This window comes from Pogonomyrmex barbatus, unplaced genomic scaffold, assembly GCF_055798465.1.
Source record: "Pogonomyrmex barbatus isolate J1 unplaced genomic scaffold, ASM5579846v1 scaffold3, whole genome shotgun sequence".
Classification (NCBI taxonomy): Eukaryota; Metazoa; Arthropoda; class Insecta; order Hymenoptera; family Formicidae; genus Pogonomyrmex; species Pogonomyrmex barbatus.
Window position 1 is genome coordinate 11781532 of NW_028297127.1, and position 16021 is coordinate 11797552.

Sequence of the window (16021 nt, forward strand, 5' to 3'; positions counted from 1 at the left end):
GCAACATTTTCACCGAGATACCTTGTGAAAATCCTCCCCACTTTCTGCGTCCTTTGTCGCGGTTCGCCATATTGAAATGCTATCGCGTGAAGTCAAGATTTTTCTACCGCAGCGACGTCCGTGAACATAAGGAACGAGGCCTGCATTCCGATATTCACAGTACATAAAACCTATAATATATGTGACATGAACTATATATTTTCAGTACTGGCAGTGAATATCGGAACGCAGCCGAGAGATGTCGCGCGCCGGATTTGTTTTCTAAGGCCTTGTATTCACGATGTTAGAAATCAACCCGAGATCTTGGATGGAAAAAGAATTGATCAATTGCGTTTGAAAAATTCGGTCAGTTAGCCAATGTGATTGATCAATTCTCTTTCCATCCGAGATCTCGAACTGATTTCTAACATCGTGGACACAAGGCTTAAAGACGTTACAATCAGAGACTGGCCATGACTGATTCGCCATGTTTTGGCTAAATCCTAGCGAGAAAGAAATATACATCATCTCTCTAACCTATAATAATGTATAAAAAAAATAAAATAATGTTATAAAAAAAAATAATATCATTGTGCTGTATATCTCAAGATTACGTCTCGTTCTTTTTTTTAAGTTTTTTAAAGTTTTTTAATATTTCAATCCATATAAAAAGAATGAAAAAGGTATAAACTTTGAATCACAAATTATTCTTATATTTTAAACTATATAAGAAAATAATTTCTTTTTAATTAATTGAAGTAGAGAATACGTAGCCATAAATTATTATTATTTTCTAACTTATCAACAGCAGAAATTTTAAAAATAAAAAAAAATTGGGAGTGACGATTTTCCTTCTCAGAATATACTCTACGTATGAAAATATACAAATTTACAAAATTATCGGAAAATCTGAAGAGAAAGCGTTATACTGCATTTACTAAAAAAATTTAGCAAATAAACATAAATTTGGCTTATCAACCTGTTTTTAGTTCGCGTGTTTGACGAAAGAGGTTCTCCAATTATTCTAGAATCATCCAGAACATTCGCAGGATTTAAACCTTCCATCTCAGACTTATCTCGGCAGAATGTCGAGATCCCTCGAATTGTACATTCCTTCGCCGTGGATTTTAACGCCCAGTAATCTCATCGAAAATTGCCTAAACGCAATTCTAGCAAACAAGATTTTGGGAAAGGTAGGCAGTCCGTGAAACATGTACGAGTGGTGTTTCGGCAACCAATCGTCGACAGTTCACAGCGTTTACAGTTCCGCAGGAACCGCGGAGCTGTCAGTCAATCTGTTCTTGGATGTCCCAGAGTTATGGAGAATGCGAAAAGGGAGTCGAAATCCGTCCATTACCGGGCGGAAAAGAGTGCGGAGCACAATGCCAATCATCCTTGGAATGCTCTGACAACCGTAACCGCATTTGACACAGGTATGTTCGCATGGAAGATCGTGCTGTTGTTCTGCCGCTCTTTTTTAAACATACGAATTTATACTCCCCTCCCACGAATATTAGAATATGAACGCGTCAGCTGTTCATTTGGATAAACCGTTTGAGATATATCATCCTGGAATTTATTTGCCATTCTAAGAATAAAAAGATTTTTTTTTACAGAGAATAGCAAAAATTTCTAGTTGTCGATAAAAATTCGACTCGAAGTGATTAATCCATTTAAATGCGAAAGAGAAGAAAAAATCTTTTTCTTTCTGGAAATGTTTATTTGTAATAATTTTTTTCTAGTTTTTTAATCATATTTTATTATGCCACATATGTATCATATGTTGCATCATATTTTAGTGTTAAGAATGCAAGTGGACTAGACATTATTTTTTAAGAAGTAGAATGTAAAATAAGATATAAAATATGAAACTTGAAAATATCTTGTTTGGAAACAGGTAACAATACAGATTCCACCATTTGTTTGGACAATCTTAATGAAAATCAAACCAGAATTGTGCAGCAACCACCGCGTTTAAATCCTGCCACTAGTGTATTAGTTGAATCATTGATACAGCAATTATGCACTATGTTAGAAGGAGATAAAGTTCGTAGAAATAAATTATATTATGGTAATTGATTTGTATTTTTGAGGCTTTCATGGGTATTTTCTTCAAAATTATGGTTTGTGGGTTACCATCATGTTATGAACCATTAATACAAATATTTTATAAACATTACAGTTTAATTTCAAGGCAAGAAGCAATCTGCCCACAAGCCATTATACAATTTTGAATTAATCTGTATATTGTATTCTTTAAATGTTCTAAAGAAATATTTTTGTTTATAGGAACAATGATATTATTTGTTTTACAGCTATTTGTGATAAGCTTTGTGAATTGCAATTAATTAATGACACCTACAAAACAGTGGAATTTGGAATTTTACGAGGAAAATATCAAAAGGCTCTTTATCACCTGTTTACACTTGCTCGTGGCGAGTTTGGAGACGATAGAACTTTATCTTTATCTGGACCTGGGTATTGTAATATTTTATATAAGATTTAGATTTTGTGATTTAGATGTTGTATTAATATTATTTTCTTTTATTAATATTAATATTATTTTCTTTTCTATGCAGATTCGCAATCCCAGAATTATCTCGTTATCATTCAGAATTTCACGAGCTAAGCTTCATTGCTCGTGGAGGATTTGGAGACGTTTACAAAGCCCTACATCGCCTTGATGGTACTGAATATGCCATCAAAAAGATAATTGTACCTGCTGATCGTTCAGAGATCATAAAACAGCAATTGAATGAAGTAAAAGCATTGGCTAAATTAACTCATACTAATATTGTTTCCTACAAAGCTGCTTGGATTGAATCGATGTTACCATCGCTTCATACTTCAAACGTGTCCACAAATTTTGGATCATACAAGTTGCATACATCGAAATATCGAAGGACAACCAAATCGCGCAAATCACTTTCTATTGGGAATTTACTCAAGGATAATAAAAATGGTCTGAATCTTAATGATACTCAAATGTATTATAATGAGCAAAATAGTTTTTGATGAAAAATAACTGATATACAATTGATATATGTATATACAGATACGAGCAGAAAAGAGCGAAGAAGAAATGGGAGCTCTGTTGACGATGATGATAGTCATGATGTTATAAATGAAAGATTCGAAGAACTCAATTCGTCGATTAACATCATAGGAAAAAGAATGGTTGAGGAAAATATTATAGAAGAATATACCAATGAATCCAGTTCAGATATAGTATCTTTCCGAAATAGTAATAGTAATGAAATTTTGGATCAAACAAATTCAGATACAAGCAATAGTTCTTCGTGTGAAGATACTAGTAATCGAGAAATATGCACGTATGCTACCAATAAAGTGAGTAGATAATATAAAGATATAAATCGATATATATTCTGAAATAAACATTGCATTCAAAGTATATTGACAAACATAAATATTAATGTGTCACACATCCCATGTCAATAGAATCGACAGTATTTGACTTTATACATTCAAATGGCCTTATGCGAACAAACACTCGAGCAATGGTTGCGCCATAAAATAAATGTAACATCTGAACCGATGATTAGAGCAATATTTCAACAAATCCTTTGTGGAGTCAATTACATGCATTCCCGAGAAATAGTGCATCACGATATAAAAGTAAAAATGCGCATATTTTTTTTAATTGATGTAATTATACAATCTCTTTCGAAATATAATAGAATGTTACATTTTTCAGCCAAGCAATATATTTATTTCGACATCCGGACAACTTCAAATACAGTTAGGTGATTTCGGTCTAGCTTGTCCACGAAAAGAAAATCATCAGTCTGTGGTTGGTACTCATATATACGCAGCACCAGAACAGCTACAGGGAAAATGCGATCCAAAGGTAATGGAGAGAGAAAGAGAGAGAGAGAGAGAAGAAAAAAATTAATGAATAAAGCATATCTTTTTTAATCTAATCTTTTATATTCTATTCAAATGTGTTCTTTTTATTTGCAGAGTGATATCTACAGTATAGGGATTGTTCTCATCGAACTTTCAGTTTTAATAAAAACTCAAATGGAATTAAGTTCCATTATCAAGAGCTTAAAATATGGTAATATACCAGAAACTCTTGTAAAATATAAGTGGGTAAGTTTCAAATATATTTAGTTATGTCCATTATATTTTGTTACTATGTGTTAATTACATATATATTTACATTGTTTTTTATAAAACATAAATTGCTTTTTTTAGGCACATATGATCAAACTATTAGTGCAAGAAGATCCTACCAAACGACCGTCGATGAGCCAGCTTTTGCAGGATTTTAGCGAGGACAAGGATGTAATTATAACTGGATTAAAAGATACTATTATGAATTTAGAGAATGATAATCGCCATAAAGATCACACGATACAAGAGCTACAAGAAGAAATCGCATTATTAAAGAAAAAATTAAATGCATCTGACATGTTAAATGCATCATGACCTGAAAATAGAATAAGGTAGATGTGACTGATATGTTGAGGAAGATCTAAATTTATAAAAAGTTTTATAATATTGATGATTAACTTGAAACTTGTCTCTCTCGAGTTAATTTTATGATGTTATAAGCAAAAAATGGCATGCAATATATTTTTTGTGTAATATATATTTTATTTTAATATAGTTTTAATATAGTTTTCTAAAAAAAAATTTTTTTTAAATAAAGTTATATTATGCAAGAAAACTTATTACGTGTCATTTTTCGCTTATAACATCATAAAGCAATATGACTACGGCGAAATAGCTAACTTTAAATCTAAGTAAATAGTTAACTTAAAGACTGCCGATCTTTTTTTCGTGAATCGAGTTCCTAATAATCACATAGTATAATAAAATTGTTTTTAAAAAAACGTTTTAGAAATTCATATTTCAATTCATATCTTATGACTTAACTTTTTGTTAATAATCATGAACAATAACTAGATATAATTTTTACATTATTAGATACATTCGTAATCTCTTTTTTAAGAATATTATTTCTTAGAAATATATAATGATTCATGCACACAGCAAAATAATTTTTAAATATTTGATAATTTATATTTTAAATTAATATTTTTAATAGTTATGAATAACTAGCTATAAAATAATTCTTATAATTCGTAGTTTAAATCGATCAGTAGTCTTAAATATTTATATTGTGATTTAGTAATTATTTAACAAACTACAACGCGAAATATGGCATTTCCTCGGCAAGCAGGCTTTTAATTGCTAAAGTCTTTTTAATATGAAATAAATTGAATTAATTACATTACCAACTACGAAAAATGTCACCTCAGCCAGGGATCGAACCTGGATCGCCTGCTTTCCAGGCAGGCATTTTATTCACTAGATCATTGAGGCTATGATAATATTTATCGCAATTCAGATAAGTCAAAACGTCTTTTTCAGCCGACGTGCGAATAAACGATATCAATAATATTGATCATCAAATTATTATAGAGCCACTATGTTGAAAGTCTGCTAAACCAAGCGGCACATAGTTGGTAATATAATTAATTGAATTTATTTCATATTAAAAAGACTTTAGCAACTAAAATGTTTGCCGAGGAAATGCCATGTTTCGCGTTGTAGTTTGTTAATTAACATGTACTCGGCTTATATTTATGTATTGTTAGTAATTATTTGATGATTAAATAAGGTTGTCATATATATGAGCTACCAAATATAATTTAATGGTGCCAATTACAGCCGAATATGACTTGTACAAAACTCTTGTTACTCGAATCAAGTTTCAATGTTATATAGATGATAAATACATCATTTTATATATATATATATATGAATATATATTTATATTTATTATATGTTTATTATATTAAAATACATAAAATATTTTGTTTTTTAATTTAGTTACATTACTCCTGTATTTGACAATGCAGACATATGAATTGTCGATAATTTTTATAAATATTAAATAATAAAGTAACAAATTAAACAATATACAAACCAATATTCATAGTTGGTTCTCATAGTGATCTTAAAAGTGTCTTAAGTACATGCTTAAAATCTTGTATCAATCATAAATCTATATTAAGATATTTAATTTTTTATAATTGGTTATAAATCTATTTAAGATGTTTAAAACAAGCATGAAATAAGAATGAAATATAAATACTAGTTATAAATATTTTATTATCATCTTAAATTATAATTACTTACCACTTTGTATATAATTCTATTAACATTATTGCTTTGTATATAATTCTATTAACATTATGGCATAATTTGCTAACATAAGATTATAAATAAATAATATACATAAAATATTTTTTAAATTTTTATAAAAACAAACAATTCTCTAAAAATATTCAATAATGTAATGTTAAGAATTATCAAATTTAAATTACTTTAAATTATATTCAAGTTAAGAAAACTTTTCTAAAATCACATCCAATAATGCTTTAAATTGCTGACCAAAAAATATCCTGGAACTAGTAGAATCAGGAATGGCACATTGTTGTAGTAGATACTCAATATCTGGATATAGCTGTTGAATATTGATTGGTATATCATGAAGAAATCCACCAGGAAATGGATTTTCATTTCCTGAACTTAACAGAAGCTGTAATAACAAGTTTTTGACAAATACATTTAAAGTATAGTATATACATACGATATAATATAAAGATATAACTGGATGCAGTCAACTTGATGCCACAAATGTTTCAAAGCATTTGTAACAAGACTTTGCACTTTTTATATATAAACAAAATGGCAACTACCTGACAAATTGCATAATAATTATGATCACTAAGATGATGATTACAAATATCTTCAGCAGAAAATATGAAATAATTAGGATAATCAAAATGCATTGTGTTCATATGTATTTTTTGCCATTCTTTTGGTCTCTCTAAAAATCAATATTTTATAAATATGGTTTATATTTATATTTTATAAATATTTTTGTAATAAATTGTTTGTCACCTTCTTGAGAAACGTTTTTATCAACAACAATTATATTCTCTAAATCGATAAATTTTGCTACGTTTTCATGATCAACAGCAATATTATCAGCTGATACATCAGTTAAATAAAAAGCAAATCTTTCATTCTTGAAAGTGAATATATAAGCAGCGTTTAAAAGGCTTGAAGCTACTTTTACTCTTTGAATCCAAGGTTTGTCATAATGATCTAAAAGTGGTAATCCGATATATTCTTCAATAACAATTCGACCGCAAGCTCCAAAATATTTTGGCACAGGCCAATCATTTTCAGCTGATAATATCTATAAAAAAATGTTGAGCGAATACAAAATATATAATTGTTTATTTAAGAACAATTTAACATTATCTAAATATTATAATTTAAGAAAAAGAATTATATGTAATTTTTATGATTTCAATTTACCTGAAGAATTAATGGTTCTGGATTTATAGATATTAATGTCCACAAATTAATTAAATAGTGCTTAGGATTGATATATTTATTGTTAAGATGAACATTATAAAATAGATCATCCAAGTGTTCTATTGTTGGACAAAGCCTCAAGCGACGCATGTCATCCTCAGAAAAGTCAGATGTAATTGTCTTCTTGATAAGATCATAAAAATCTGCAGTGTATCTATCTATCGGAATGTTTGAGCAAGGATATTCCAGATATAGTTCTTTGCATAATACAATATCAAATGCTCTTAGCTCGGAAAAATGTGCCAGCTTTTTTAGTACCACTTTGTTTTGTCCATGTATTCCAAAGAATACGTTTTTAACGCCAAACAAATGAGAAATTATCGCGTTAACATCGTTCCACAAAAGATTTATTTTATGAATGTCATGGCACGCAGAAATCCCATAACACGCTGGACACTTGTGCAGCTCTGTCAGTTGTGTTATGGAAGGATATAAACTTGGTAAGATAACATTTAACTTTGAAGCAAGAATATAAATACCAATCAACAATAATATCTTCCATTTTTTAAATCTGAAGATGTTACGTACATAATGTAAAATCATGAATTATATAAAATCAAGATCATAATATTTCACTTGTCTTGATTTTTATATAAAATTGTTATATTCCATATATTTCACTTTTTATTTTCTTTTGACTTCTTGGATGAAGAATGAATAGATGCCTTTAACTTTACTTCTAAACTATAGCATAAAATACTCCACCTTCTCTAGCATTGTATTTTGCAATATATATTTATAATGATTTATAAGCAATGTTGTTAAATAAATGATTCATCTTCCTGTATATACATCGAGTATTGTATCAAAGATTTAAAATTTACAAAGTAAAGTTCTGTAAGTGTTCTAAGTTACATCCAAATTTTTATCGAAATTAATAAGAATTGGCGATAAAAATATTTGAATTCATATTACATAAATATTACACAAACTACATTGATTTATCCACTGGTAAAACTTTAGACATTTTCGTGTTTTTTTTTTTTTCTCTTTTCCTCCGGTTGGAGGATGTCGGATTAATTCCGACTATGTGTCTTCAACCCTAGGGTTATATAACACAGGTTTATCTAAATCCTTTATAAGTTTCTCTGTATTCTGTGATATTCTAGTTCAACTTTCTCTTTATCCACGTTTAGCTTTCTCTTTATCCTTAACAAATTGCATGAGTGTCGGTCCACAATAGGTGATTTAAGCTTTAAGAAGTAAGAAATTGACCAATTATAATCGAATATGAAAAGAATAATCGACTATGATTGGTCAATTTCTTACGACTTAAAGATTAAATACTTATTGTGGACCAACACTGACGCAACACAAAAATTCATGTGAGGACAAAAGACGTCCCACTCACTCGATGGCTAAAGACCAACTTTTAGACAGACATTTTCGTGATTATCAAAGAGGTTGTAAAAAGCCCCGAGGTAATTGAAGAGTACTGTTATTATCGACTAATATAAATTTTTGATTGTTATGTAGAGAGAAGCCTGAGAGCCGTCACGTCCGTTCATTTAAAATTGAAAATGTAGATTATTTTAATAAATTATTTTTTTTATCAAAATTCTTATTAAACTCTTTATCAAAACTCTTTAAAAATAAAATATTGCATTTTTGTTAACATAAAAGAATGAAAAAATTAATATGGACAAAAAGTTGTAGAAATAATATTCCTAAAAATTTAATATAACTAATATAAATAAATATTAAATATTAATAAATAAATATTAAAAAAACTAATAATGGAAAAATAATAGCGAAATCAATCGTTTATTTTGAAACAAGATGACAATTATGAAAGTAAGAAAATTCACTAGAGTATTTCCAACTTTATATGTCAAAAGCTAATAAATTTATTTACTTTTATTCACTTTTCTAATTTTCACCTCGTTTCAGAAATAGACTACAATTGGACTACGGTCCACTTAGTGCTATAAAAGCGTGCTATAAAATATTTCGAACGTTTGATTAACCAATCAGAACAAAGAATTTTATGTATTGACCAATCAAAAAATGCTTCGAAGCATTTGTAGCGCGAAGTGGACTGCATGATAGTGCATATTAGAACACAACCTACATTCATAGTGATGATTATTAGTGCCGCCATCTGAAGTCGTGGCTATTTATTCAACAGACTCATCATCTTTCTTCTTCCTCGCATATTGCTCGATGCTGATTATGCAAAATTATTAATATAATCCTATTCGCGTACAAATGTTAAGTGAGAATGGAACTTTGTCTTATCGAGTGATATCGTGAATAGTAGATATGATACGACACGATAACATTACTTCGACTGTTTTTTAGTTTTTCGTACACAAATTTGCGGAAAGTTGTACTACTAATTTTTCCTTATTCCTTGTGTTTTTTCGCTATTGCTGACGAATATTGCTATTATAAGCCGCAAATGTTACGCGTTTGATCCACATGGGTCTCAACGAATTAGTGCATTGGTGAGAAATTTTGATTGCATCAATTTGTTTATATTCTTTGTCAATGACATCGCTTTTTGAATGTTTAATTTTAATGATTGAATGATTTAACATTAACACGTTAGAAACTGACAATACAGAAATAACAAAAAACCTGAAAATAATACAAATGATTACTAGAATTAATGAGTACAAAGTAAATTCTTTTAGGTATCAAAAAAAGATTGGAACTTATGATAAACAACAATGGGAAAGAACCATAGAGCAACATATTCTTGACGGTCTCACCCATGTTCCAATGAGAACGACAAAACTTAAAACAGAATTGATTGATGTGGATCTTGTCCGTGGTACGCTGCAGAGATATTGATATACAGAATGTTTCAGAATTACTATCTGTCCTTTTGCTAACAGATTTTATGAAACATTCTGAAATGAGAACTTTTATATGAAAAAGTCTTAGAATATTCCAAAATCTATTATAGTATAAGAACATCTGGTGATATTGGGATATCCTGTATATAGAGTATTTTTCCTCGATAAGCATGTATATTTATTTGTGATATATCAATGTATAGGATCTTCATTTCCAAAAGCCAAGCCGAAGCATGGTTTGTCAACAGTAGCTTGCCTAGCATTTCAGCGGCTCTTGCTCTTGCCATTGTATAAAAAGTGGTGGATACAGCAAACAAGTTATCGCATTTTTGTGCTTTTCTTGTTACTGTATAGTTTACAAGCAGTGAACATCTTCCTGTATTACGTTTATGCGAACAGGGAAAATGAGGCAGAAGTATGAGAAAAAGTTTGTTAATCTAGAATGTGTTGCATTGCTATCCATCTTGATTGTCATGTCTATTTACAGATTGTGTCAATGTCCGAAGTATTAGTACCTGTTGTTATGATGTTTGTTCTATGTATTGTGCATTCGCATATTGTGTCAACCCATTCAGGTCCTACTATGATGTATAATCAATCCAGACAACGAATAACAAGACGATCTCGAAATGCCAGGTGCAGAAATGGAAAAACAAGACCTAGACAGAATTTACGTAAGTAAACAAAAGTATAAAAAAGATGTTTATCTTCTAAATTCTTCTTTAATAATACATTAATTTTTTACTAAAGGTATACATAAGGATGCAAAGTCTTCTCAAGATATGGCTTCTGAAAAAGCAAGTACAGGAAGTGAAGAAGTATTTACTGCGGTAAGATTTGCTAAGAAAGTGGTGATCCAAAATTCCTCGACTGTTAGTCAATCTCAAGTAAGTACTGATGGATTTTAAATTTATAATCTTTGTCAAATTAATGTATATAAGCATTTATAAATGTTTTATGTAATAGGAATCTGCAAGTGCTCAAGTAGTATATGACAAAGAGTCGATAAGTACTGGGGAAAATTCTGACACTGCAAATGAAAGTTTAACTAATCATGAACAGCAAGGTAAAAGAAGTGCTATTTATTCATTATATTTTGTGATTTTGACATATGGTTTTATACATTTTTCTTTATCTGTGACAGATGATATACCAGAAGAACATGTAGCAAATGTACATCAAGATGATGACGGCTTTGAAAGTTTAAATGGTAATGTTTCAAGCGATAATGACAAAGTAGTAGGTCGTGCATTGATGCAAGGAAATAAGTCACGATTAGGTGCAGCACGTCAGAATAAAGACCATATGTGGTCAGAAGACAGCACCAATCAACAAATTTCATTTGCATCACAGCATTCAGGTTTGATTTACAAGTACACGCTTGTAAAATAATTTGTAGACAGCTAAAATTTTTTATAAAGTTAAAAAGTCTCTTTATTTGTTAGATACGCTGTGCATATGTATGCTACAATAAATATCTAATTTTTTAAATATATTTAGTTTTTTATAACACTGCAAAAGTAACATCTTTTTTTCATTGTTTTTATATTGGGTTTGGCATTCCGAACCGCTAACACGCTTTAATCTTTGTTGGAAAGGTAAAAAATGGAGTAATAGCTAAATCATCGTTTTCCACTTTCCACGCAGCACCTGACCCATTAAAAAATGACGACAATTTTATGGATAGCAAAATTCACGACAATATTCACGGCAGTATTAAGGTACTATCATTTATAAATTTTGTTTATTTTCTTTTTTTTAAATCTAGCTCAAGATTTTTTGCAATTTATTTTATAATTACGCTTCTCTCTCTCTCTTTCTCTCTCTCTCTCTCTCTCTCTCTCTCTCTCTCTCTCACTCACTCATAAGCCAGTTTTTAGATATTTTTTTATATTCTTTTGTACCATTTTAATATAAACAATCTTTAATATAATTTTAATATATTAATCGGTCGGCTCTGATAAATTTTGTTATTCAAGGATAAAGATGCGTCATCAAAAATATTGGGATCGAGGGAAGCCCGACAGCAATGCGAGAGTGAAGAAGAAGGTGAATGTGAGGAAGCTACAACACATCATCTAACAGAGGCAACAACTTCTGCTACAGAATGGATGGGAGTAACAACCAACAGCGATGATTGCAGTTATAGGTAAGATGACATAATATTATCTTAATAAAATTATATCTTTTTGTAAAACAATATTATTATATATATAGTTCAGAACTTGGAGAATCTGATTTAGCCAGCGAGACTAATCTTAATTATGGAGAATTCGTGGAGCATCCTTTCTCATGGGAATTTGAATTGCCACCTTCGATATTATTTAATTCTACTTGTACATCATCTGATCGCGGTTAGTATGTAATTTAAATTTTATACATATGATTAAAAGAATAATTTATCTTAAGCAATTATACATCCAAAACAATAAGTAAACATGGATTGATAACATTTTCGCTTCATTTATAGTTTCATGTACGATTTGGACGCGGCGTGATATCAAAAAGGCTGAATTATCAGTGTTGGATATTAGTTCAGCAATTATTGCGAGAGTTGAATCCATGCCAGAGAGCATGAATTACTTTTATAGCGGTCTAATACTTAGTGTTGCATTATGTTTTATACCATCAATAAAACGACTAAGTGATCATATAAGCTCAGATAATATCAATAATGCATCCGTTAGTCTGTTACCAAGCGATATGATCCAGGTGAACTTTGAAACATATACTGATGTCTTGTGTAGAATAATTAGTATAGCATTCGGAACATCCTTATGGTAAGAGAATATTTCTTATATTTATATTTTAAAATATTTGCGAATTCGTAATTTTTTTAAAATAATTGTTCCTTTCTCAGGGAACGAACAGTGGTACTAATTTCAACGTTCGAACGATTTATGTTGTCGTGCTGTTTGTTTTTCTTGCTGGCAGTAGCGGAACGAACGTATAAGCAGAGACTTTTATACGCGAAATTATTTTCTCACTTGACGTCATCCAGACGTGCGCGAAAGTCCGATTTGCCACATTTCCGGCTGAATAAAGTGCGCAACATAAAAACGTGGTTGAGTGTTAGATCTTATTTGAAAGTAAGAACATTAAATATGCCCGTCAATTTAAAAATTAAATTTGTATGTTTATTTTTATGTTGTTATCTCATGTTTTGCAATTTCGTATTACAGCGGAGAGGACCTCAACGATCTGTGGATGTAATTGTTTCAGCAGTATTTATTGTTACATTATTATTGCTGTCATTTGTAAGTTTGGAATTAATTAAAGTAAGTACATTTTATTTATATATATATATATATATATATATATATATATATTTTTTTTTTTTAATGAGTTTATTTTTGCGAGTTTATTTCTATTAATATTGCGAATCTTATTTTAGGATCTCGAAAGTTTACACTCAAGATACAATGTCGAAGCATTATTCTGGAGCTTCTCACTTGGAATATTTATATTACGATTTATGACATTAGGAACGAAGATTAACAAAAAATATAGAAATCTTTCAGTTTTGATAACTGAACAAGTAGGTATTATAGACTTGTATATTATTCCAATGATTTCTTTTCCGAAATTTTCTCATTTTTCGATATAATTTTTAGATCAATTTATATTTACAAATTGAACAAAAGCCTCATAAAAAAGAAGAGCTTATGGTCGCAAATAGCGTATTAAAATTGGCGGCTGACTTGATAAAGGTATGCGTTTTTATAAGTCTAATAATGAATTAGTTTAATGAATGAAATAATTGCGGAAATATCTTACAGGAATTGGAGAGTCCATTCAAAATTTCTGGCCTCTCGGCTAATCCATATCTATACACTATTACCAAAGTAGTACTACTCTCCGCCCTCTCAGGAGTGCTGTCGGAACTACTTGGTTTTAAGTTGAAACTACATAAAATAAAAATCAAATAAAGCAATACATGGTATGTATACGGAAGAAATCATGCATTGTCTGATAATTTTAGATAGTTATTGAATTTGATTTTTCTTCTCTGCTGAGATCTTCTCTGATTATATTTAGTTAATTTTAATAATTAAGGTGCTTTAGTTTATTAAGTTTTGAGACTGTAAATAACAAAATCTTATTTACTAGTCAAATTAATGATAATTTAATACTCAATATACTCAAAAAAAGATATGATAATAGAATCTATAATGAAATTTTTACTCAAGAGAAAATTAATTTTCTTTTCTAATTTATTAAAAATCTGAAAAAAATAATATATGTCTTTAATTTTTTACACAATTAATAAAATGAAATTATATATTAATAGAACAATAAAATATTTCTTTAAATTGATTTTATAACTGACTAATTTAGCAATAGAAAAAATTATAATATATAGATTAAATCATTTAATGCATATGACTGACAAGGCAATATAGTTATTGTGTGCTATTAAAATGTTGATTAACCCATAACTCTTTTCGAGTTATCACATATGACTTATCATTGTTATAAGTAGCCTATTATTTAATATTAAAAATTGTGTAGATACAATTCTTATACTTAATGAGAGTATAAAGTATTTAGAAGTTTTCCAATAATGTACAGTGTAAATATTGGAAATTCTGGATAACAACAATAAGGGCTCGACAAATTATATAAGAAAAGGACTTCCATTAAGAAAGTGCTTTTCTTAATTTAAATTCTGATGTTCTCTCAATATTACAGTAAAACTTTATTAATGTTATAAATGTAAAACATTCTATTTTGTATATTTTTGTCTCGCATATATTTTGTAACTATCAATTTAACAAGTAGTAGTATCTATTCGGACGAGTGTGTTCGTCGAGTTTTGTCAAGCGCCAGATTCGACACAATTCATGATTCGCAGTTCGCTATTTATACGAAATTTATGAGCAATAGGGATTCATTCGAATTTGTTATTTATACAAATTTCCTAGTGAAATAGTTTCTCGAAATCAATCATATTAGTACAATTTATCTCAGTACAATATGACTTATAAAACTATAAACAATGAACTATAAACAATGAATTATACAAGTTACAAATAATATAAAAAATTATAGAATACTAATGAATGATGGACTTCTGCGAATCACGAGTTGCAAATTACGTATCAAGAATTATGAGCATGCTGTAGCGCTAGCTTTAACAAAATGAGTGCGATCATCGCGCATATAGTTTAAGATGACGTACAATTTGACAATTTGCGACATACTTTCGTAGATATTTTAAAATGCCTCTCAGATGCGTATATATTATATGAATTCGAGAATACATCTAAAAAGATATGTACATATTGTATGTATTACAAGAGAGAAACGAGAGCATGTATTATGAGGATAGTACCTGTGCAATAATAAGATTGAATGTAAATTATTTTTGAAATATATCTCAACTTGTCGCAAATATAAGAAATAAAAGCAAATATATGTAAAAAGTCTGTTGTGTAAAATATATTTTTAATATTTGAATATGTCTCATATAGATTTAGTCAGTTAATTTTTTTCAAACTTGTAGCTCGCTTTTATTTTATATCAGTATAGAAAAAAAAAATTTAATTTTTGAAATTTCGGTATCTTCTCGCACATATAAAGAATATAAAACAAGATTATATGATATGTAAATTTCATAATTTGCATTCTTAATGTGCTTGAAGACATATTTGATAGGCAATTAAATAATTATATAATCATATAATTCATGTTATTCATCATACTGCATAAATTCTTTTTTTAATTTATCAAAAAAAAGAACGCAGCGTATGCTCGTACCAGACACGCGCATGTACAAACCCCCGAGTCAAGAACAGAGAGTATTTTTTTTTTGTTCA

At 29.3% G+C, this 16021-nt stretch overlaps 4 protein-coding genes across 9 annotated transcripts in view; 2 read left to right on the top strand and 2 right to left on the bottom strand.

Annotated features, from left to right (window-relative positions):
- LOC105422558 (Smg6 nonsense mediated mRNA decay factor) overlaps positions 1–176 on the bottom strand; it is a 97138-nt gene extending 96962 nt beyond the window's left edge. For 4 of the 5 annotated variants that reach the window (XM_011631979.3, XM_089080088.1, XM_089080087.1 and 1 more), the window contains exon 1: positions 22–175. In XM_011631979.3, the coding sequence (XP_011630281.3) occupies positions 22–70 (49 nt within the window). In that variant the 5' untranslated portion in view covers positions 71–175. Of the gene's footprint in view, positions 1–21 lie in introns of all 5 variants that reach the window. The other variant, XR_016139959.1, reaches the window with a different exon arrangement.
- Positions 177–1007: 831 nt separating this feature from the next.
- On the top strand, positions 1008–5268 carry LOC105422553 (eukaryotic translation initiation factor 2-alpha kinase 1). Of its 2 annotated transcripts, XM_011631971.3 has the most exons (10): positions 1008–1172; positions 1244–1412; positions 1877–2050; positions 2295–2457; positions 2559–2941; positions 3035–3327; positions 3439–3615; positions 3695–3847; positions 3961–4092; positions 4198–5268. In XM_011631971.3, exons 1-10 carry the CDS (start codon positions 1065–1067, stop codon positions 4429–4431), a joined length of 1986 nt encoding a protein of 661 aa, XP_011630273.2. In that variant the 5' UTR covers positions 1008–1064; the 3' UTR covers positions 4432–5268. The 2 variants fall into 2 exon arrangements, with proteins under 2 accessions (XP_011630273.2, XP_011630275.2); XM_011631973.3 differs by lacking the exon at positions 1877–2050.
- Positions 5269–6103: 835 nt separating this feature from the next.
- On the bottom strand, positions 6104–8705 carry LOC105422554 (divergent protein kinase domain 2A). The gene is made up of 4 exons (XM_011631974.3): positions 7342–8705; positions 6919–7219; positions 6714–6844; positions 6104–6553 (listed from the first exon to the last, which is right to left on the bottom strand). The coding sequence occupies exons 1-4, from the start codon at positions 7942–7944 to the stop codon at positions 6356–6358; spliced, it is 1233 nt and encodes a 410-aa protein (XP_011630276.2). The 5' UTR covers positions 7945–8705; the 3' UTR covers positions 6104–6355.
- A 797-nt stretch (positions 8706–9502) lies between these two features.
- phtf (putative homeodomain transcription factor) lies at positions 9503–15662 on the top strand. The gene is made up of 16 exons (XM_089078808.1): positions 9503–9848; positions 10038–10177; positions 10406–10617; positions 10690–10876; positions 10953–11089; positions 11169–11268; positions 11347–11562; positions 11850–11923; positions 12182–12351; positions 12420–12556; positions 12673–12982; positions 13063–13291; positions 13385–13480; positions 13597–13740; positions 13817–13912; positions 13982–15662. The coding sequence occupies exons 1-16, from the start codon at positions 9823–9825 to the stop codon at positions 14129–14131; spliced, it is 2424 nt and encodes an 807-aa protein (XP_088934934.1). The 5' UTR covers positions 9503–9822; the 3' UTR covers positions 14132–15662.
- Positions 15663–16021: the final 359 nt, after the last annotated feature.